Source organism: Rhea americana, unplaced genomic scaffold (genome assembly GCF_003343005.1).
Source record: "Rhea americana isolate MKP2758 unplaced genomic scaffold, rheAme1 scaffold_52, whole genome shotgun sequence".
Classification (NCBI taxonomy): Eukaryota; Metazoa; Chordata; class Aves; order Rheiformes; family Rheidae; genus Rhea; species Rhea americana.
The window spans coordinates 1,670,580-1,692,696 of record NW_028186668.1 but is presented as its reverse complement, the minus strand read 5'-3'; the positions used below and the strand labels follow the sequence as shown (position 1 = coordinate 1,692,696).

At 37.0% G+C, this 22,117-nt stretch overlaps 1 protein-coding gene across 1 annotated transcript in view; it reads left to right on the top strand.

The window, feature by feature from the left end:
- Nucleotides 1-22,117, top strand: part of CDH12 (cadherin 12) — a 157,644-nt gene that overhangs the window by 61,112 nt on the left and 74,415 nt on the right. The window contains exon 3 of the mRNA XM_085318116.1: nt 20,712-20,831. Coding sequence (XP_085174242.1) covers nt 20,712-20,831 — 120 coding nt within the window. The remainder of the gene's footprint in view (nt 1-20,711; nt 20,832-22,117) is intronic.

Sequence of the window (22,117 nt, the reverse complement as noted above, 5' to 3'; positions counted from 1 at the left end):
GGGCTGGAAAAATTCAGTCAGGTTCAGTAGATCTGTCTAATTAAAAAATTACCTCTTGAAAATTGAATTTCCTACCACTGCGACTCCTTCTTGTGAGAACTGCATTGTGAGTAGCTCTTCCTCCTCCATACAAAGTCAGATGAAAAATCTTAATCATCCAGTCAATCTCTGCTCTTCRAACTGTTTGTTCATAGCTTTTCAATGGATGCAATCAAGAGTTGGGAGACAAGACTTTATATAAGTAATTACTGAAGTTTCAAGGATATTTACTTTTTTTAGCTTCAACATTAAGGTGATTATCAATTTTTATTTTTTTTAATAAGGAATTATAAACCTGAAAAGTTGAGAAACATGGTTTCAGAGTACTTTTGTAATAACTGTGTAGTYTACCATATGTAGTCTTGACATTGTGTAGTTTGCATATGAAAGGTTTTACTGCCATCATCTTTTTTTTTAAAAAAAGAGATATAGTATAAAGTCCTGCAGAAGGTAAATTGTGACAAGATTTAACTTTCTCAGTTCAGTAACACAAGGTATATACATATCTATACATATATATGATACACAGACATACACACATATACACTAACTTTGTGCTGCAAACCCTGTGAATCCATATGTGTACATATGTATGTATGTATGTATGTAAAAATAGAATGTCTTAAACTTGGAATTTTGATTGCATTTGTCTGCAGAAAGGATGCATAGTTTAAGGAAAAGTCTACTGCAGAAAACAAAAATACTGGGAACTGATTRTGAGAAATTAAAAGATGAGGGATTCCTAGAATACATCAGGAAGAGAGGATGTTTATAAAGATAAGGGCCCTGCCAAAATCCATTAATGTTGTCCTAGGTTAAGTGTGAGAGACTCCAAATTTAAATGAAAAAGCCATACTGGAAAAGGGAATATTTGGATTCCTCAGAGGATCCTGCTTAAAGGAGTTTCCAGAGTTGTGAAGAAAGTGAGACCAGGAGTTGCACAGAGGTATTTATTTTCTTGTCTCCATCTATAAATATATTAAGTATGTTAAGTAAGGACTCACCAGTTTTGGATCCTTTCAGAGCTGGTGTGCCTATGCAAGCCATCACACAGGTCATTGCACATCAACGTCTTCCTCCCGCATGTGCAGAAGGTGAGGCAGCCCCGCYCCCCAGGCTCTTCGCTCCCACTAGCACGTTTGTGCAGGGGCTGATATGGCCTGCATCTCAGGTGGGTGTATTAGCACTGATAGAGCTGCCTTTCAGCCCCGCRCTGGCTCATTGCCACATCGGAGAGCTGTGAGCATCAGCACCAAGCTGCCGAGTCAGTGCGTTGCCTGTAAGTTGGTGTTCGTGCCCRCCTATATGCGTCGTTCCTTGTGTGCCTCAAGCTGCTGTCCACCAGCTCAGCATACCTCGGTTTGCTCATGCTGCTGGGGCTGGGAGCGGTGAGGGCAGCAGGGTGAGYGCGGGGCCTGGGGCAGGCACGTCTTGGGAGTTATTTCTGGGGATGAAGAGCCACTGCCCAAAAAATGCCACCTTAAGTCTAAAGCAAGAAATAACCACCGCCTTTCATTAAGCCAAGGGCAGGAAAAGCTATAGGACCCTATGCAATTTTCTGTTGTTTTCAAAAGAACAACCAGCATAACACATGCATAGTACTTGAACTTACATGAACATATGTTATGAGCAGGTTCTTGATAAAATGGGAATCAAACCTTGTATTTGCTGTTTCAGTCTTAAAAGTCTGAAAACAATGATTGGTGCGAAATGAATCTATTCATCTGAGAAGTATAACTTATTTAATGTGATCATTTAAAATAAATCAGAAGATGTGTAATTTTTTTATGGAATGGCAAGATGCAGCTCAAGCTGGTGTCAAATATAAAATCAATATTTGAAAAATTTTAGAAATGTATTACTCAATGATAAGATATTTCCAGAAATTAGGTAAATGACAAACGTAGAGATCCTGAGGAAAAACATCCTGAGTTGCAGGGTTTTGTTTTCTGTTTTACTATTTTTCTCCTTTGATTACACACAGATTTCATATCACAATGAGGGAATTTTTCCTCAATCAATAATAGGTAGGAAGGTATGCAAAAACAACGATAGCAGACAACTCTGCTACTGAACATCATGCTGGGTCCTCTCTTCCATTCCTTAAGAAACAGATGCTCTGACGTGTTTAGATCTCTACATAAAAGTCAATGTAGCATTTATAAATGCATAGGAGACAGATAAAATGGCAAACAAGCAGATAGCGATTATTAAACAAAATCAAGGAATAAGAATTTGAGAGCTTTCAGCAACCAAATTCTGTATCCTGTTAGGAAAATGGAAGTATCTAGTGGATCTTGTCTTCAGAAAATTTCTAACAGACATTATAATCATAATTTAGAGGCTATGTCTTTACCATAAAACAGAATATTTTGTAAGAAGCTCTAACAAACAATAAGATAAAAAAAGTAATAGTGTATAACAATGTAATTGTTATAGTTATCAGAGTTGAGCCATATCATTATTCCTTGCACGTTAAATGCCATGTCAATATTTAAGAGAACAAACAAAATAATTCAAAACCTACAACAGCTTATTAAATGTTTACCTAACTGAACTATCTGTTCAGAACTGTGAGTTTCTGGTAAAGGAATAAAGTGTTATGAATGCAATGATAGAGCACAAGAAATCAAAATAGTATATAAAGTTGTGGGAGGTGATATAAGTGCTTTTATTTACTCTTTTATTACAACATAATTCTGTTGACTTCAGGCCTTCTGCAGTACTAATGTTTGCTTTTCAAGTATGATGTCAGTCATTGCTAAATGAATTTGATAGATTATCGGTGATGTATACAAGTCTCAGGTAATCAKTCAGTAGCTTCCCTGCTACTTCCCTGCTGCTTCCACATGTCACCATGTTCAAAGCAGTCCTCGTCCAGCATAGTCTGGTGTCTTCTGTCCGTCTTACTTGCACCCCTGCATTACACTCCTGTAGCTAATCAAATAACTGGATGAACTGGATATACTCCCAGGGCTTATTTCTGCCTAACCCACACGCACTTTATATGATGCCTTGCTATTGCATGGTGGGCCGTGAGAAAAAATGTTTGGGAACCACGACTTTATGAAAAATTTTTATAGCGTCTGCATTACACTGTAGAGAAAAAAAAAATCCAGAGAGTTTTCCAAAAGGTTTTGCTTATCCTAAAGAAACAAATTATATTCTAGGTAATGTAAAAGAGTAAGCACAGCCCAAGTAGGATTTTTGTTTTTGTGACCACAACCAACAAATGATGCGTGCTTATGAATTTTCAGTGTTTCTTCACTTGAGAACAGCAATTTGCAGATGTACAATTCAGTCACTACTGGGAACCCCCGTAGTCCCAAGCATGTAATAGAAACATATTGAAAATGACAAAGAAAAATTAATTAAACATTTTCACAGACTGGCCAAAGAGTTTATTCCCTCATTCAACGCAACCTTAACATGCATACTGAATTTCAAGAAAACCAGACTGTGTTCTACAATGCATATTTAGCTGCCATAAGAAAGAAGTGATTGGGCCTGTTTTCTCCAACATCTTCCTATACATTTCTCCACAACTAGCTGCAGTTCAGATGAATTAGTATTAATTTCCTTTTTTGCTTTTGATGATAAAAGGAGCATAGAGTCCCACAGAGAAATTCAAATGAGCACATTAAAATTCAGACAATTAGAAGTGGCCTGACACTGCTTAGACTTCTTATTAAAATTCCATATTGTTTAGATAGTTATGTTAAACATGTATTTTTACCAGCCTCTTGACATGAAATCTGTTGTTGGCAATGAATGCCATGGGGCCATGGAAAACTTGTTTTCCAATGACTCCAATGTCAATCATTTGGAATGTAATACATTTCTAGAAAACATAATCACACTTTTATTCTTCCCATAATTGATTTTWAAAAAATAAAGCATGTCTAAAGAGTTATTTCAAATAGTACCTTAAAATTAAATTAAGAGAGAATAGAAATAAGAGAAGAAGTCTGGTTAGAGTCAAAAGATGAAAAATGGCAGAGAAGCTGAATGTCAGCTTCCAGAAGCATTACTTGCTTGGAAAGGACAGCTCTCTGGTTTGGTTTTGTCTTTTGTAGAGAGCAGAGAAGGGCAAACAGCAGCTGCTTCTGGGATATTTTACTGAGCAGGGCTTGGGCAAAGATCAAGAGTAGAAGTCTCAGAAGCAGAAGAGGCAAGAGGGAAAAAGAGGGTTGGCTGCAGAAGAACAGAGGTGGCATGTGGTAGGGAGAAAAAGAGCAGATTAAGTGAATGTAGCAAGTAAATGTGAGAGTATTGACGAGAGCTGCTGAATTTGGAGGGAAACACTGCTGTGCGTTTTCCGGCTCTCTGACTGCAGCCGATGTGAATGGGAATACGTTGGCCTAAGTTTTATACTTCTGGACGTTGCAAAAGGGTTATATTTTACATATGTATGTATGTATGTGTGTGTGTATGTTATATTACACATTTATAACATATATTTTATATATATGATATCATATATGTATGTGCATACACACACACACACACACACACACACAGACATATATGTATATATGTTTATACCTCTGTAGCTGAAGAAGAGGCCTGCAGTCAGCTGGGACACAGTACTACTGTGAGAAAAAATTTGGTATGGAAGATTCAGCATTTTTATTGTTTTGTTTTCAGTTTTGCTATTAAAGGACAGTAACTTTTGCTATGACCAGAAGCCACAATAACTTAGAGAGGAAAATGGAGACCTTACTGCATCTAGCTTTTGGAAGTTACAGCATCTATTGCTGCAGCTGCACACATAACCCTGCCCATGCACATGCCTTYCTCACCAAAAGCAGCCTCCAGTTGTGAAGAAAAGAGCAAAGTTGTTCTGCTGCAGGAATAAAGGATTGTTCAGTTCAGCTGTGGTATCATCCTATGCAATATTCAGAATGATCGCATTTGCCATCGGTCTCTAGGAGTTAACAAAACAAAATTGAATGCTAGAAAACAATTRCTGCCTTATGCCTGAGGCTTTTTGTTAATTTTATCATACTGTTGAATAATTTGGATCTCATTTCAGGGATCAGTTAAGTTRACAAGTGTAATTGTGGCTCTTGGGGAAGAGATAGATGTCAAGAGTGTTTAGATTTAGGGCACAAATAATACTTTATTAAAGGAGTTGAGTGATTTTTTTATCTACTCTCATATCTTTATTAGACTTATAGGTTATGTTAAATTTCTAACTTTTGATGGTAGCCTCAGACAGTTTCAATTGAATTTAGCAACAGAACACTGAGCACTGTGTTTTTGAAAGTGCTAAAAATTTTCAAGCAATCTAGTAAGTTAGAGCAATGTTTCCTGTAAAACGCACGCACATAAATTTTTTGCCAGGGCTTCAGAATGTAAGCTGATTTTTATTTTTTTTTATATAATATTGGTTGTCAGAGGCATATCACTTTGCAAAAGGGACCAAAATATTGTGGAACTGGAGAATTTCTTACATACATCAGTAATGAGATGCATCTGTCACAGGTGACAATTTTTTATCTTGCAAGGGTTCCAGGTTGAGCGTGCATTTTAGATAACCAATGTATTGTCTGMCTAGTTAATGAGATGAGTATGAGAATATTTAGAGAATCGTCCAGGCAGAGTTTTAAGTCAATATCTCTACCAGGAAGCCTGATCAAAATCAATCTATAGCTCACAATATCAAATTTGAAAATTTGAATTTTATTCCTATTTCTCTGATTAAGTATTAACATGATAACAGACACCTGGTTTGTGAAATAGTGGAAAGTGAATGTTAGATCTAGATGACTGGGAATTTCAAGACAACTGCAATATCAAAATGCACTTAACTATTCAAGGCAGTGGGAGTTTGTGTTGCTAATTTTAGGAGGAACAGGGCCTAGCYCTTTCCAAAGAGGGTTTTATAGTGGGTAGTACAGAATAACATCAGCTGAAAGTATGGAAATRTTCCTAACCAGAGGAAAGATAGGAACATAATTATATTTTGCCAGAAGATGCACACTTTTAAGCTAGCTATGAAAACAATCTTACCTAAAAGAAAGTAATTTTGAGAGTGGAGGTCTGGGCTTCTGGTTTACCATTAATACATAAGGAAGAACAGCACTTATGTGAACACAGCCTTTCTTGTACCAGCCGCAATATCCCTGGGGCTGCTGGCCAACTAGTCACCAGATCTGRCATAACTAAGTTTGGAAGTTTTGCAGTCACAGTCCACTTGGTCRATAATACAATACTATCTCATGAGGTTTCAGGCGCTCATCTTTAGATGCATGATGAATAAAAATTTAATTGATAAAGGAACACTGTGTATTTTGGGGTAGGCAGGTACATTAACTTTTAGAGCACTGAGATTGAAATCTCAAGTGCCTGAAGTTAAATAGTAAAATTTCAGCAACAATAATTAGGATATGCTAATGAAAACAATATATTTTTTTAAAAATAGAGATTTTAGAGCAATAGTCTTTTTTTCAGTAGAGGAAGATGTTTTTTGTCCAGTACTTTGAAAACCCTSCAAAAATATCCTGCATTATTTCTTGATGCTGTACAGAGTGCTACCTATATCATGCTAGCCATTAGTATGGCACAATAGAAACAGATTTCTATGGTGAAACAGAGAGTGAGTGCTAAGGATTTGACCTCCAAGTTACACCTATTTTYAGGGTTTCAAATAAGCTCCAGCCTGGTCCTCTGGACTGAATACTTACTTATTAACAGCTGGATTGCATCAAGTGCCTATAGCACATCTTCCAGCTTTGCTTTGCCCCCAGAGAATCCAGTTTGCAGATTTAAAGAATGCTTCACTTATTATRGTGAAGTTAGCATGGTAAGTGGGGGGGCAGTTGGAAGTTTTGCTTCACAAGTGCACTCTTGAACCAAGTAAAAATGTGAGCTCAGGTGTGCTTCCATCTTAGCCACAAGGACAAGAACTTATTAACATTCTGAGGGGGGAACTGCTATTCACATAGTGCATAGAATCACAAAGTCAAGATCAGAAGGGATCTCATAGTTACTTAAAACATTTCCTTGAGAATCGACCACATATTTGTTATAAATATTTGTCTAAACTGTTCTGAAAAAGGATGCAAGATCCAAGCACTGAAGGCTCCAAAAAATTCCAAAGATGGTGACTCTGCAGTCCTTTTTCTAGACRTACACAGTCCTATACTTACCGCTAGCATTAAGCCTTTGTTTGAAGAATGGTCATTTTTATTCTGAATTACCATACTGTTCCTGTTGCCAGCCAGTTTGCCMCACTCTCTCTCAAGAGCTTCTGTTGCAAGCATGATTCAGCTGATTGTGCAGCATCCACTACGCTGCCGAAAATCTGCAGCCTGTAGTATTAAGGAACTATAAAATTAACAYCAGTTTGTATCTTCATGAGTGGCTGAGTCACTACTGCATCAAGAATGGGATTTCTGAGAAAGGAATGGAAAGCACAGATGAGGACAAGAGCCAGCATAGCCTGTCCAGTGCTATTTCTGCTCATACAYCAGAAAACCTCTATTTCCCTCCCTATTATACTGAAAGAAAAAAAAGGTTTCAAAAGGGTATGACCTCCTGTGTTTCAGGATATAAATCTCTCTGTTTAGGATTACAACAGAACCTATACGGCGTCATATTATCTAATGTGTTTTCAAATATTAGCTTTTTTTCCTGAAGTACTGACCAATGTTTGTAACAGAGGCCAACCCTGACTGATCAGAATTAGGGTAGCAGTTCCTCTTTTACCCTTTTATTTGCTCTTGCAAATGAGTTTGCATGAGGGAAACCTTCTGTGGGATTTGATGACATCCATGCAATTCCAAGTCCTGAAGCCTTTTAAGTCAGACCTCTACCATTCAGTATCATTGATCTGTAGGTTTACTGTCCCCTTTTACTGCTGAAGGTTAGTGTAGCTGGAGGCTGATGTAGGAGGCTATGCAGAACACCATACAAATGGTGAATTAAGGCACTGAATGGATCAGGTGACATTTTAAATTTTAATGCAAGTAAAAGTCTATGGAGCATTCAGTGCTTTGATCTTGAAGTAGCAAGAGAGCCTTCAAAGCAATATTCTGATTAATTTAAAGGAAAATCAGCACCTTTTACAGAATATCATATTGCATTCTAGATTGTGTACAAATCAGTGTTACTTTCAGAGGTTATTTTTGCGTGTTATCTTGTTTTTATCTTACTCAAATTTTCCCTTAGAAAGTTTGTAAATTTTATGTAGGAAAAAAAATCCAAAGGTATTTTCATAAAAATCTAAAGGAAAAAATTCAACATATTTGACACTTGGAAGACCATACTGCATTGTTCATGAGATACTTGGCTAAAGACTCGTAAAAAAAAGTAGGAAATAACAGGAGTATGAGAAGGTCTGGAATCACTGTCCCAGAGATACTTGTTTGTGTAGGCATGTCCATGTAAAATGGGGCTTAATATCTTAATTAATGTGTTAATATTAAACATGGAGAAGATTGAAAGGGGGAAGGATATGCAAAATTGAAAGACAGAAATGGGTGTTTTTGACAGAAGCAAAGTTCCTATGTTTCAGATCAAATGAGAGCCATGTTTCAGATCAAATGAGAGCCCTAATTATGTGGACAATTTTTGTCTTGGTTTGCCATCTTCCCCTCTTTAAGCGTTTATCAATAGAGAGAAGTTTTAAGGTTTAGCTAGAGCTCTATGTATGCTTCACAGAGACATGGGTAAGTAGGATAATCAGCCATCTCTGGGTTGTTTCATTGATGGTCCTTTCCTACCGGTTTCACTTAGAGCCATTTTGGCAGACAATCATTAGTGGGGGGTATATTTCATCAACTTGTGTTCTGAAGTAGCTTCACGGCTTCCAGAGCCACATAAGGCTTGTGCCAGTAAAAACTGAAAATGAGATTGCTGTCGGTCCCTGAGCCATCCAAATACCAAGAAGCAGGTGTACCGTTATCTTAGTATTTGTTATTGGCTGGAATATTTTTATATTTGATGGAGGTGTTCAATACTTTATGCTACAAAAGGAATGAAATGGTAAAAGAATTTGCCAAATAAATTTCAAGAGATGAGTATCAGTTCATTTGTTAATCAACAATTAGAAATAAATCTATAGATGAGCTTCCTCCTCCTGAATATTAAACTACCGTCTCCAGGATAATAATCTGAGGATGATGAATACAGCTTTCAAACAGAGACTTGATGTGGGCAAAACAAGGTTAATGAGTGCTCAGTCATCATCCTCTCCAAATATCTTTTTCCTGAGATGTCTTGAGAATAGTGTGAAATTTGATTTTGAAAACTTGATCTAAAAGTATGAAACCATTCAAACATCTTTGCCCAGACTCCTTCCTGTCATTCAAAATTGATGATTTTCACTCAATTCTAGTGCTTTATTTATGTAAGCATGCCTGAGTGAATGTTAAATGAACATATTTCTAACCATGTCCAACATCTGGTAGAAATAGATGAAACAAAATGGCCTCTACATACAGCCCTAGCATCTATTGGTAATCGAATCAAAGTCCTTTTAACTGCCATTCAAAATGAATGACATTTATTTCACACTAGTTTGTTCTTCTATCCTGTGTAAAGCTGAAGTTATCTCATTACTGCATTCTGAATAAATCATTTGACATTTGAAGAACTGATATGTGAAAGTCCTGCTCATGAAAAACTTACTTAAAGAAAGTAAAATAATGATAATGCTTTCTCTTGAATGCTCCATGCAATATATATATATATATATATATATATATATATATATATATATATATTTGGTCACTGTTTCAAGACCTTTGCTACACCTTTGAAAACTCCAGGGAACTGTTACTCAAGAAAAAAAAAATGCATGATGGTTCTTGGATTGCTTAAAAATTCTCCTTTTCCTGATACTCTTTCTTCTGGCACTGGAATGATGGCATGTTGTTGAAAGGCATGCAGCTGATAATAACCAGTGCTGTGCAGCTAAACATCAGTACAACCATCAAGTTGCACTAGCATTCAAAAGCTAAGCATCAGTTCCAGTATATCACTGTCTTCACTGAAACTGAACATAATAATCAGCCTTGTTTTTTTGAATATTTCCATCTGAAAATATGTTGATCACACTGAAACAACTTAAAGTTTCAGATTAATAAATGAACTACTTTTTTTTTATTATTTGTCTGTGCTATTAGTCTAATTAGAAATTAGACTCTTAAGAAGTCAGTGCACTAGGGTATGGCTGGTATCTGTTATTTCATAATCCCACTGAAGAAAATATTTGCTTCCTAGGGCACATCTAAACTCATCTAGTTCTGTTGGCAAAATCCTCTGGTTCAAACATAGCATTTGATATCAAAAAGGCTTTATTTTTCATGTGATACAGGTAATGCCACCTCTCTGCACTATCAGAGAGTGGTATCTACAGTAGGTTTTTTTTTTCAGTCAGCTGCCATGACTACAGGCTGTTTTTTTTCTTTTCTTTTTTTTTTTTTCCTTCTTCTCCAAACATGAAGGAAAAATTTTGCAGTACAGGCCAAGTCCTTGTTGAATCATGACCTAAAAAGTTATCACTTAATGATCATTCTTGTCAAAATGATCAAAAGTCAAAGTTAAATTTTCTGTTCTCTAAATTTTGTATATGTGCAAGGAACTTCTAACTTCTGTCATGTCAGTGAGAGGAAAACAATCTACATACTTAGAAGGAAAAAAATTACTCTCAAGAAATGTATTTCTCAAGTGGAGGGATATTAAACTTAGTATTTGCTAATTAAGTCTTGTGCTGTTCTCTTACTGCATGATTTCCAGCAGCTACTTTTCCAAGCTATTTCTTTATGTGCATATTGGGTATAGCTGCCTATTTATTAGCTGCTATTTTTAGCTCCTTTTTTTCTTCAAAAGTGCAACCTCTGTAAACATTATCACAACCTTGGGACTGTGTAAGCGACTGGATGTCTTTATAAATATATAAATAGCCTAAATTAATAAAAATAAATAAATTAAATAAATATGCAGTGCTAACAGAGTCATTATTAGCTTAGCCAGATTGTCTGCCCTTAGTGGCTTAGCTCTAGCTGACCCCAACAGATGAGGGTAGGGAAAAAAAGGAAAAGAAAATAATTGCTTTAGTGATTTCCAAGCTAAATAATTATCTAAAAAAACTCACCGCTGTAGTTTCCCCTGTTTACTCACATAATCTATGAGGGAGTCAGGAATGGCTAGGAGAAAGCAGCCTGTTAATTAATTTGTAAGAAATGATGTAAGAAAGAAAAATATTGTGGGGAATAAAATATGTTGACTCTTTATAAATCCCTAGTTTTGTTGTATAAAGTATCTATAGTATAAAGAAGAAGAAACAAAAAATCTTTCTTCTTCACAATAGCAGGTCTTCCAATTTGCCACAAAAAAAAAAAAAAAAAAAAAAAACGCTTAAAAGCTTAAAACACTGTTTTCCAGATGAAATCAGAGGATGCATGTGGTTCAGTTTAACAAAGACTGGCCTCCTTGCCAGCCTCCATACTCCCTGGATTGTATTCACTGTAAATTAAATAATATTATTCTAGAGATATTAGAAATGGGTTTGGTCATGCACTAAACGTTGAGAGTTGCAACAGCTGCTTTTAGCTAAAAGCACCACAGAGGTATTAGCAAGACTCTGCCATTCTTCATCAATTACAACAGGGAATGGCAGTATTGCTCTTGTGGACATGGCTGCTTCTGACAGCTGAGAGAAAAAATATATGTATTCGGTGTGGTGTCTGGAATGCAAAACAGGAGAAAAGTGTGCTTCCCTGATTTTATCTAGTATTCAAGATATTGATGGAGCCAGCAAGCTTGTGTTATTATCAGGGCTGCACAGCCATGAATACAAAAACCAGAAACTGGCCTCTCCAGGTAAAATATGCCTTCCTCACATTACCTATGCAGCAGTCAGCTTCAGGAGTATATCTTCAGAACATATTATTGATAATTTTTTCTATAAAAGATAAGCCCCAAAAGGGCAGTGTCAGCATCTTGCTTTACAGATGCACATGCTCTCCTGGTACTGGAGCTCTGCTAAAACTGCAAGTGACAGGTCAGGGGAATATTTATTGAGACAGGGGATCTCCTGATCTGAATTGCAATGTGGTGCTGCAGTGAGTCATAAATTCACTTTTCATTTTTTTTTCTAAAAAGAAGCAAACACAAGAAAACTGGTTGATGATTAGATTTTTACTTGAATTCTAAAAAGAGGATGGACATTGTACAGCTTGGTAGATTGTTATTTTGGGAATTCTTCAAGGAGACTATTTCGCAAAGCATTGAGTTTCTATTCTGGCACGTATACCCCTCCTCTCTTTCCTGCTGCCTGTATACAAAATGTTTGCACAATTGTCTGTTGTCTGTTTTTTTTTCAAAGGTACTAAGCACAAACATCCCTCAGCAGAATGACAAAAACACGAAAGCATACATGTGTTAGAGGGGAGGTTGTACAGTAAGGCATGACAGCTCCTCTAACTCTGCAACAAAACAAGTTTGCAAAAAATGCRTATACGTAGATAGCTTATGGCAAAGGAGCTACTCCATTTTCACTCACCCGAGTAGCTGCAGCTACTTTGAGAGTTAAATTTGCTCATTGTGGGTAACAGAAATAGGTCCTAGGAGATGAGAAGTACRGTTACTTGTAGACACGGAGCCCATTACAAAAGGTAAATTCTATCAAAGTGACTCTTTTTACCTATGATATCTCATACTTACTAATTACTAGCAAAAGCCAGTAAAATCATTGAATGGCCTACAGGTAGGGTCCCAAATGCAAGTCTGGACCCAGCTGAGAAAAACGGAGTCAAGATGAAGTCCAGATAGGTAACTGTTTAAGGGCATGGCAGACTGCCTGCTTCTTCCTAAGCTGATGGAGAATCTGGTACCACTCCAGTCCCTGCATTTATAGTCCATTGATGCCTCTTGCCAGCAAGATGGCATCGGGGGACCAGTCTCCACCCTCTCAGGAGGCTAGATTTTCTAATGGTAGGACAAGCATGGAGCCCAACTCCTCAGGGTGCTCTCAGCTCCTCAGCTGTACTCATTTCTAATCTTCCATCAATGTGTTGGAGCAGAGCCCAGCACTGGGCTTTTTCCTCTTCTGTTAGCTTGATGACTGCAGACATGGCTGCAGCAGGGAAGGAAAATGAGAACAGTGATTACTTCTGCTAAGATGAGAGTATAGAAAGGCAAGTTATATCAGAGAAAAGATGACTTTTTTGATTTCTAGGAAGGAATAATTTGGCAAATACTGCCTATTGCAGAGGCACAGGAAAAGGGGAGCAGCAACTCCCTGAGCTCCATTGCAGCAGCTTTCATGGCAATTTCCAAGCATCTTCTCCAGGGAACTTTTCCTTCTGAGATCATCTTTTGGTAAATGCTGGTGGCTTGCTGCTGCTTGTCAAATGAGGTCTAGCTTCTGCAGCTTTCTGAARGCTTTTATTTCTGTTGGCTCTACCAGCCAGCATTGGTGGCTGTTCCCTGCTAAGGGATTGCCTATGCCTCTTGTCTGCAACTGACTGCTGGATCAGGGAGGATTCAGCACCTGCTCGGGAAACAGCTTTATAGCTGGAAGGCAAGAGCAGAGTTTTCAAAGTGCAGCAGAGGCAGCTAACAAGAGTTGCAGAGGTTGTCGCAGCAAGGTACAGAGAATCCYGAGACCTTTGCTCTGCATCCAGTCTCTGGCTCCATCATCTTCCTTAGCACCTCAGACTCAGGCAAGTCTCCTGAGGGATGCTGCTGCTGTCTACATCTCTGGCTGGAGGGCATATCAGTGCCTCTCCCTGAGGATTGGGGCATGGGGTAGCAGTGGCTTGTCTGTTTGTGTGCTCTTGTTGAGGCACTGAGTTGTAGGTGAAAGAGCTGTACAAGGAGGTGAGCATAGTGCACACTATCGGGGAGGATGAACGGAAGATCAGCAGGGTCCTTTTAGAGATCCTGCAGAACTAAGAAACTGATCTCTGCATGGACAGGAAGGAGGAGGAACAACAGATTAACCTCAGAGGAGCTAGGATGGAGAAGGCTGGAAACTTACCACTTCCAGCAATGAAACAAAGGCTTTCTCCACTTCTGGTTCTGCAGTTACAGAACAGGTACAGTGCTCTGGAAACATATATGGAAGATGACCTCCTGTCAGAGCTAGCTGCGAGAATGAAAGAGGGATAATTATCAGAGACTCTCTCTTGCAGGAGGGTGTAAACATCTGCCAACCTTATTTGATGTCTTGGGAGGTTTTCTGTTTGATAGGCTCAATATTCAGGTTGTTGGGTAGAGACTTCAAAGGCTTACCCAGCCCGTGGACTATAAACTCTTTCTGCTCATCCATATGGGCACCAGTGATACTTCCTGGTATCTACAGGATACTGGGATACAGACCCCGGGAGTCAAGGGTAAGTGGAGAGGGGCTCCACCCAGAGCCCCTGAAAACCAATCACAATGCTATGAAATCCTATTGTCGCTTAAAGTATCTCTTCCCTCTCATAACTCAATTATCCCCAAACCTCATTGCTTCCATCGCATTGCTTCCTCTTGCCTCTCCGAAACCTCAGAGCATGTCCCCTTTACTTTCTGTGGAAATTAATGAACTGAACAATTAAATGTTGGTATCTATCAGTAACTTTATGGGATTGTAGGCCTAGAGAAAGTTGGTCTTAATAAGAAAAGATTTGACATATAGGCCCCTGTTTTTTCTTTATCTTTGCAATTCTATTGCCTATATACTATTTTTGCAGGGACCATGTATCTAGATAATTGTCTGTTGTCATATTCTCCTATCCTTGTAGCCTCTCATTTTTAACTTTAGTGAAATGACCAATTTACCTAGTCCCAGTTGAGTGTTGTGAATTCTTGGTCTTACTATTCACTTCAATGAATTTAATATATAAAAAAATTAAGAAATCTTAAGAAACTGGAGCATTAAGAATGAAGCATCCAAAAATGTGCATCATTGTAAGAAAATGAGAAGTCTAATAGAACTTGTACATTTGAGTGCTGATTTAAAGAAACAAGTTTGAGAGAGAAATTTAGCGTACTAGGACAGTCCTCTGGTCTAGAATTCCAAAACATTAGAAAAACAAATTTAGCAAACTTGTAGGTAGTATATACTCTCATCTTTACTTTTATGCATCTTTGTACTAGCCTATGCTGTCATTGGAGCCAGCAAGATATCCCAGTAGATTTTGGTGATGACAAAATGCCGAAAAGAACAAAAGTTACTATCTGTAGTCTATTCACAATTATTTATGCAATGCCTTTGGACTTCAAAATCCAAGTCAGTATGATTTCTGTGATTAAAACAACTATTTGCAACATTAATCCTTAATATTATCTGTGTTATTTAAAAGAAAATATGATCTTCATTAAGATTCTGTACCATTTCCTTGAGCCATGTGAATGCTTGATAATATTTCATTATCCTTCTTTTCTTTCTAGAACATAAATAAATAATTACTTAGGTATATCATTCTATTCTTCTATACTTTGTAGTCTCTGAAATATTTGTTGATTGCATATCAAATATTAAAAATGTAAGTCTTTTAAAATGTTGACTATCATTGAAGGTATTTCTGAATAGTAGAAATACTGTGTTTGTTTTGGTCATTTGATTATTTCATGTAATAATATAGATACATATTTTAATTAAAATGTCACAGGCTGTAATAAATGTGATCCTCTCTCCCTACCTTTGTGCATTAAAGATTTGCAGCTATCATGCCCTGTATTATTGTCTGGAAAATACAATTAAGTAGCAGGGTCTAGTTTTAAAAATATATTGGCTTTATGCTTTGCAATAACATAGAATCCTATTAGATAAAATAGACTGTCCTTGATAATACTGAAGGGAAGAGAAGCCAGTTTCAAAAAAACTGTTTGTAAAATTAGATATAAGATGGTGAATAACTGGAACCATATAAAAAAATACTTGACCTCTCATAAAAATATAAGCTTTGCATATTATCTGTTTGTTGTAGAAGATCTGGCAGATGAATTAATACAAGTGAAATTGCTGTCACTGTGAAACAGATTAGTTTTTGTATTTTGGGCAAACTACTTACCAGACTAAAATAAAACTTTGAATATTCACCTTATAAAACTTAGTTTATAAATGACCAATTCTTCTTTATTCTATATAAGGTTGAATCACCTGGAGCGTATACATAAAAATATCTAAAGTGATATTTTTAGATAATTTAGAATCAGKATATACAAGAATATTTAGGCACTTAGGTCAGCTGCTGAATCTTCAGGCATGCTGGTAGATACAGTTTGCTTTCTTCACCTTGGAAAGTCATATTGTTGCATGAGATGTTAGAAATAAAGATGGATTTGGTGGCGGTGTTGAATATGGCTGCCTTCGCATCTCTGGCCACAAATCATGCTGCCAGGCACCCTGTGTCCACCCACTGACTGCACAGGAATGCTGATCCGATGTGACTGTAAATGCCTGCACTGAGAAAGTCCAATGACAGGAAAAATGACCTCCACCATTGGTATTTCCATTGAAGCACWCATTTTGACTCCTGCTCCTTCAATACATCATTGTCTTGTAAAATAATTTTGGTTGTGGAGGACACTGCTGTTGGTGCTGAAATACGGGTAATATTAAAKAAATGTTGGAAACATTGGAAACATTGGAAAGGAGTGGCAGCTGGTTGCTGCTTTGTGGAAAGGATGTGTATTGGTTATAAGCTGYTGCTGCCAGGGCTTAGGAGACAAAACATGGAACAGGAGATGAACTCCAAAATCCAGTCCCAGCCCCTGTGGCTTTGAATAAGAAAAAATAGATTAGCATTCTTACTATTAATACCTGTTATTTCAGTCTGCTGAGATATTGTATGGATTAATTTTACKAAAAAAATATCAGTGTTGTCAATTAGAAATCCCTCTGTGAACACATTTAACATTTTGAATGTTAACATCTAAAATATACATTAATGCTTGCAACGTGACAAGAAAACTTAAGGTTTTTTGGTGATCTTAATTTAGTATTTCTTACTGAAACCTGTTTGAATGTAAAAGAAACAACTGAATTTACTGAGTGAGTGGTTCTTGATTTGTATGAGCTTACTATACATCATAATTTCTCTTATTTTGAAGTGTTACTGATACATACATTCAATCTTAAATCAGCTGCAAATTTTTTCTTCTTCTTCTTCTTCTTTTTTTTTTTTTTTTCCACCTGGCAGAATTATATTTATGAATTCCCTTTATGCTAGTGGGTAGTTTCGTGCTGCTGTATCCTTTTCATCATGTATGACTTGAAAGGCTTTTTGTTGTGACTTGTGTGACAGATTTGAAGAGAACTCAATGATCCCAGAAAAGTTGGCATAATGAGAGAAATATATTTTTTAATTCTATTAAATGCAGACCTTTTATTTCTTAGTTTCTTTCATAATAGCGTTAACAAAATGCCATTTAACTATAGGGAGTCAAAATCAGATTCATTCTAGGTATTGATTTAGTAGAGTAAATAGTAAATAAATGAGTCAGTATTTCTCTATAATTCTACAAATAAAATAATAAATCACTCAGCTCATACTAAGGCAAAAAAATTGTTAAGGTCTATATAAATTTCATCTGAGAAGAGGCTACAGCATTTTTCACATAAACTTTACCAGAGCTAAGTCTGTCTTCTGAATATGACCTTGCATAGCAAGCTAGCACATCTGATAGTCCTTCTCAAAGTACGCTGTAATTATTCTTCCCTGAACTGAGTTTCTAAGGATTAAAACTAAAGCTCAGATAAAGATAAATATAGGTGTAATGTTGTAAGTGAAATGACTAGAAATTTGGTGTTGCTAACAGCTTAAGTACTTAAGAGCCACAAATTATTCTTATATAAGTTATTCTTAAATAACTTTCTTAAAATCAGATCACATTTATGATTCATTTTTAGTCARTTCAACTGCACAGTATTAGCTAGTGTTGATTTTAAATCTCAGAATCAGTACAACATTAGGCTTAAGAATTTTCCTTTTTTGAAAAAAGTCTATGGATATGAATTGATGTTCTGTGTTCTTAGAATATAAATCCCAAAATCCACAAAGTAATGCGAAAATATTGGCAGTGTAACATGCAGTTTTCTCCACTGCCTAACCTTCTCTCTTTTTTTTTTTTTTTTTTTTTTTACCCTGAATATTGTTCCCTTCCGTGCCATCAGAAATACCGGGCCTGGCCCAAGAGGAGACTCGGGAGTGTGTGATGGGACTGCCCTTCCTGGCCAAAGGACACACTGTTGTCTGAAATCAGTCCTGAAGCAGCATGCTTGTTGGCCAGAGCACTCAGTCACCCAGGTCTGGTTCAGCATTTAGGAATCTGATTATTTGATCCACCGCTTGCGAGCAGAGCAAAACACCCCAGCCTACAGTGAGGATCTAGTGAAAGAATTAGCAGTTTGGCAGGGAGGAAAGAAATTTGTTACATACGCCAAAAAGTAGCATTTCTTTTCAAAGGAAAAAGTAGACCGTATTTTTTATGCTGAAAAGCTAGGAAGAAATTGTACCAATAAAGGAAGACAATTGTGTGTATGCGAGAGAGGGAGGTTGCACTGCCTTTACAGTGAATGAACTCCCATGATATATTTTGTCATTAGAATTGTTCAGAAAGGGTCATCTTACTTTTCCTTCCACAACAGTAAGAGTCCAAGGGCAGCACAAGCAGTGTACTTTCAATTTTTGAGGAAAAAGTGGAATAAAATCAAGAGCTACCATTTCTTTCTCCATCTGCTCACTGGAGGACAACTCTTTACGGCTCTCTGAGGTTTTGAAGCAGAGGATAGGGCTGAGACTGAGAGATCCTATTAGCTAGATCCTCCTTATGGATGGCAGAAGCTGGAAGCCATTGGATGTTTTATAGGTATTATATAGCTTCTCTCTGCCCTTCCAGTGAGAAAATGTGTTTCTCCAGCTGTGCTTGTCTGAACTATTTAGTGCATAGTCAATTAGAGATATGTGTTATGTACAGAAATTTGGGTATAAATATTTGCGTATCCATTGCTTCCATGACTATTGTACTGAATTTGGACTTTGATCTTTGCTAACATCTTTAAGGCCTCTGAAATGTATCATTCCTTACCCTTCACATCCAGAAAATCAAGAGAGCAACCTCAGGCTTTTGATTGCCTGAATCCAGTTGATATCTACGATATTATTTTACTTATTTATTCATTGCTAATCTTTCCTTTGGTTTAGAAGTTGACTTTAATTAAACTTGCCCTCAGCTTAAAAACATGACCAGCCTATTGGCTTTATTGGTTGTTAGTCAAATAGCACCTATTTATGTGTCTTCTTCAGGAGTTAACAAGAATATTGCTTAGAATATTGTTTCTTTCTCTGTTTCTCTTTCTTTCTCTGTTCTCCTTTCTCTCTGTAGGAGCAGCCTTGCAAAATCAGTTAATTACAGTTAATTCTAGTTGATTCCAAACCTTTGGGCACTGCTGATGATTCTCATATGGAGAGATGTAGAGGAGAACTAAACACAAATTTCTTCTAAGAGTTACCCTTGCTATGTGTTACCTTTCTCTCTAAGTGGTAGGATCTTTTACATCGAGGATCTTTCAGTGAGGCACTCTCAGAAATAAACTTTTAGCAAGCCCCTCACAGTTAATTTTAGGCTATAAACATTCTTTAAAACTTTCCAATTTTTGTTACATATAAGTAACTTGCAGAATTCCATGGATATTCCTGAAAGAGTGTCAGTTGATCTCCAAATGTAAACCATATCCTAAAACCCTTTATTTTGTTTGTCATGTTGTCTCTCTCCCCACTCACTCACTCTAAATCGGTGTGGCAAACACAGGATAGTGAGAAAACATTAATACTTCAAAGATGAAAGGTAAGCCTAGATATCTGCCTACTTGTTTGCTGGAGATTGTGCAAATGATTTGAATAATATTTCCATTATGGAGCAGTGCGGAAGTGCAAATAGACTACTTAGCAACCAATGGGAAAGACAGGAAAGTTCTGCAGGACAATTTCTATTTACAGTGAATTTTATGACTTTGTATGTGCTTTGTTTGTTCCATCAGATGAATCTCTTGTAAGTCAGAATATAAAGCAAACTATTCCACTGAGTATTGTCCATAAGCATGGCTGAAAATAGAGCATTAAGCAGAGGTTCTGCATCCACAGTACTTTTGTTTCCTACTAAGCTGTAGGGAGCAAGACTCGAGTCTGGATATCAAATACAACTTATTGAACAAAATATCCTGTCCCATTCTGCATTTCTTGACTGAGGAGCTTGCCTTTAGGAGAGCCTACAGCGTGTTTTTAAAGGTATTTAGAGGCTTGTCTGCTGGCAGATTCTGAAGTTGCTTGACCAAACACTCATTTCRGGGAAAACTTGCACAACTAACTGTCTGTGTGCACAACTGCAGGTACACCTACTTTTTCACAAGATTGTGAGGCATATCCCTTTTTCAAAATATAGTACTGAGTTTTCCCAGGCCTCAATTTTATATGTGTTGGATAAAAAGTTTTTGTGAGCAATGTGTGCATAACTTGTTTATAAATGTCTTCAGATGGTGGGCTTACTCTCCTTTCCTTCCCATTTTGCTTCGGTTGTTACCTACATGAATACTAATGTGGACCTGGAAACTACGTTATTTTCACCTTGTTTCCAGAGAAACAAGAGTGACAGCAGAATCCATCATCAACAGGACTAAGATGTCTGATATATCCCTAATTGAAAATTTGATTATCTATATTTCTTTGCAGGTGCATATGTGCTTCAAGTAAAGGCTACAGATGCTGATGATCCCACCTATGGAAACAGTGCTAGAGTGGTTTACAGCATTCTTCAGGGGCAGCCGTATTTCTCCATTGATCCGAAGACAGGTAAAGAGTTTATCAGCAATCCTGGAAGATTTAAACTTTGGATTTCAATATATATGGACAAYATCCATGAATATATATGGACTACGCTGATATGTCCAAAAGCTAGTAGGGTAACTGTACATAATGCTGTTTCAGTTATTAACTGTTTTTTGAATGAATCATGATCATTCATGATTTCATGATATAAAAATAAAAAACCTTTACCCTCCTTCCATCAGTCCTGGAATATCGAAAGTATGTATATACAAAAGAAGCTTTTTTCTTTATGCTTTACCATTTCTTTATAGCTAAAGCTTTAAGTGTTACCTGCATTCTGTTTCTATCCCTGATGGTTTCATTTTGTATCTCAGGCCTTCATTCTTTTTTCGCAGTACTTTTACTTGCTGAACTTAGAGTTAGAAATTCTCTGGCAATGACTTTTGCTATATTGAGCTAATCTGGGACCATGGAACAGCTAATCATATCCTGCCCTCCTCTTTTCCTGCGGCATAGTATGTTTGTCTGGSGTTACTGGATGTGTGAGCAGAAAAGAAAAATATGCTTAAAGAGATTGAAGTACTTGGGATTTTGGGAGGCTAGTTAATTAGATATCTTGTCCTATATTTTTAAATGTCATTCTCRTTTCTCTATTTAATAATTCAGTAAAGGAATCAAGAATCTACATGTGAATGCCACATATTGCATCATCCTCAATGTGTTACAAGGATAGCTGYTCATATGACCTTTGCAACAAATACATTTTTTTCCTCCTAGTGAAACTGTACTTTAATGCTGAATTTTGTGTTAAAAGAGCCTTTCTCCCTGATCAATTGATAATTTGGAGGTGAGAGCCACATAAGGCTGTTCGTGTACCAAAGAGCACATTGCTCTGTCACGTGCTCCATTTACCAGGAGATCGTATTGTAATTTACAGTCAGCAACTTTACTTTTAAAACTGTATTGTGAATTCTTTAAGTGCCTGGGAGAAAAAATCTTTACCTTTATACTGTTTTTTGTTTTGTTTTGTTTTGTTTTTTCTTTAATTTCAACTTGTGAGGAATGAAAAGGAACTCAATAGCAAGAAAAAACCTTTACTGAAAGCACAACTTTTGTTCTAGTATGAGTTATCCAAGAAAAAATTAATAGTTGCTAATATCTCAGGAAGAACATTTTTCTCTGTTGCAATTTGAATTGCTGTTATCCCATAAAGTCACATGCTCTCATTTATTACTCAGTAGTGAATAGTGAGTGGATGTGAGCAGATAGCTTGCACCCTGCAGGCCCYGGAACATGATATAAACCCTGTG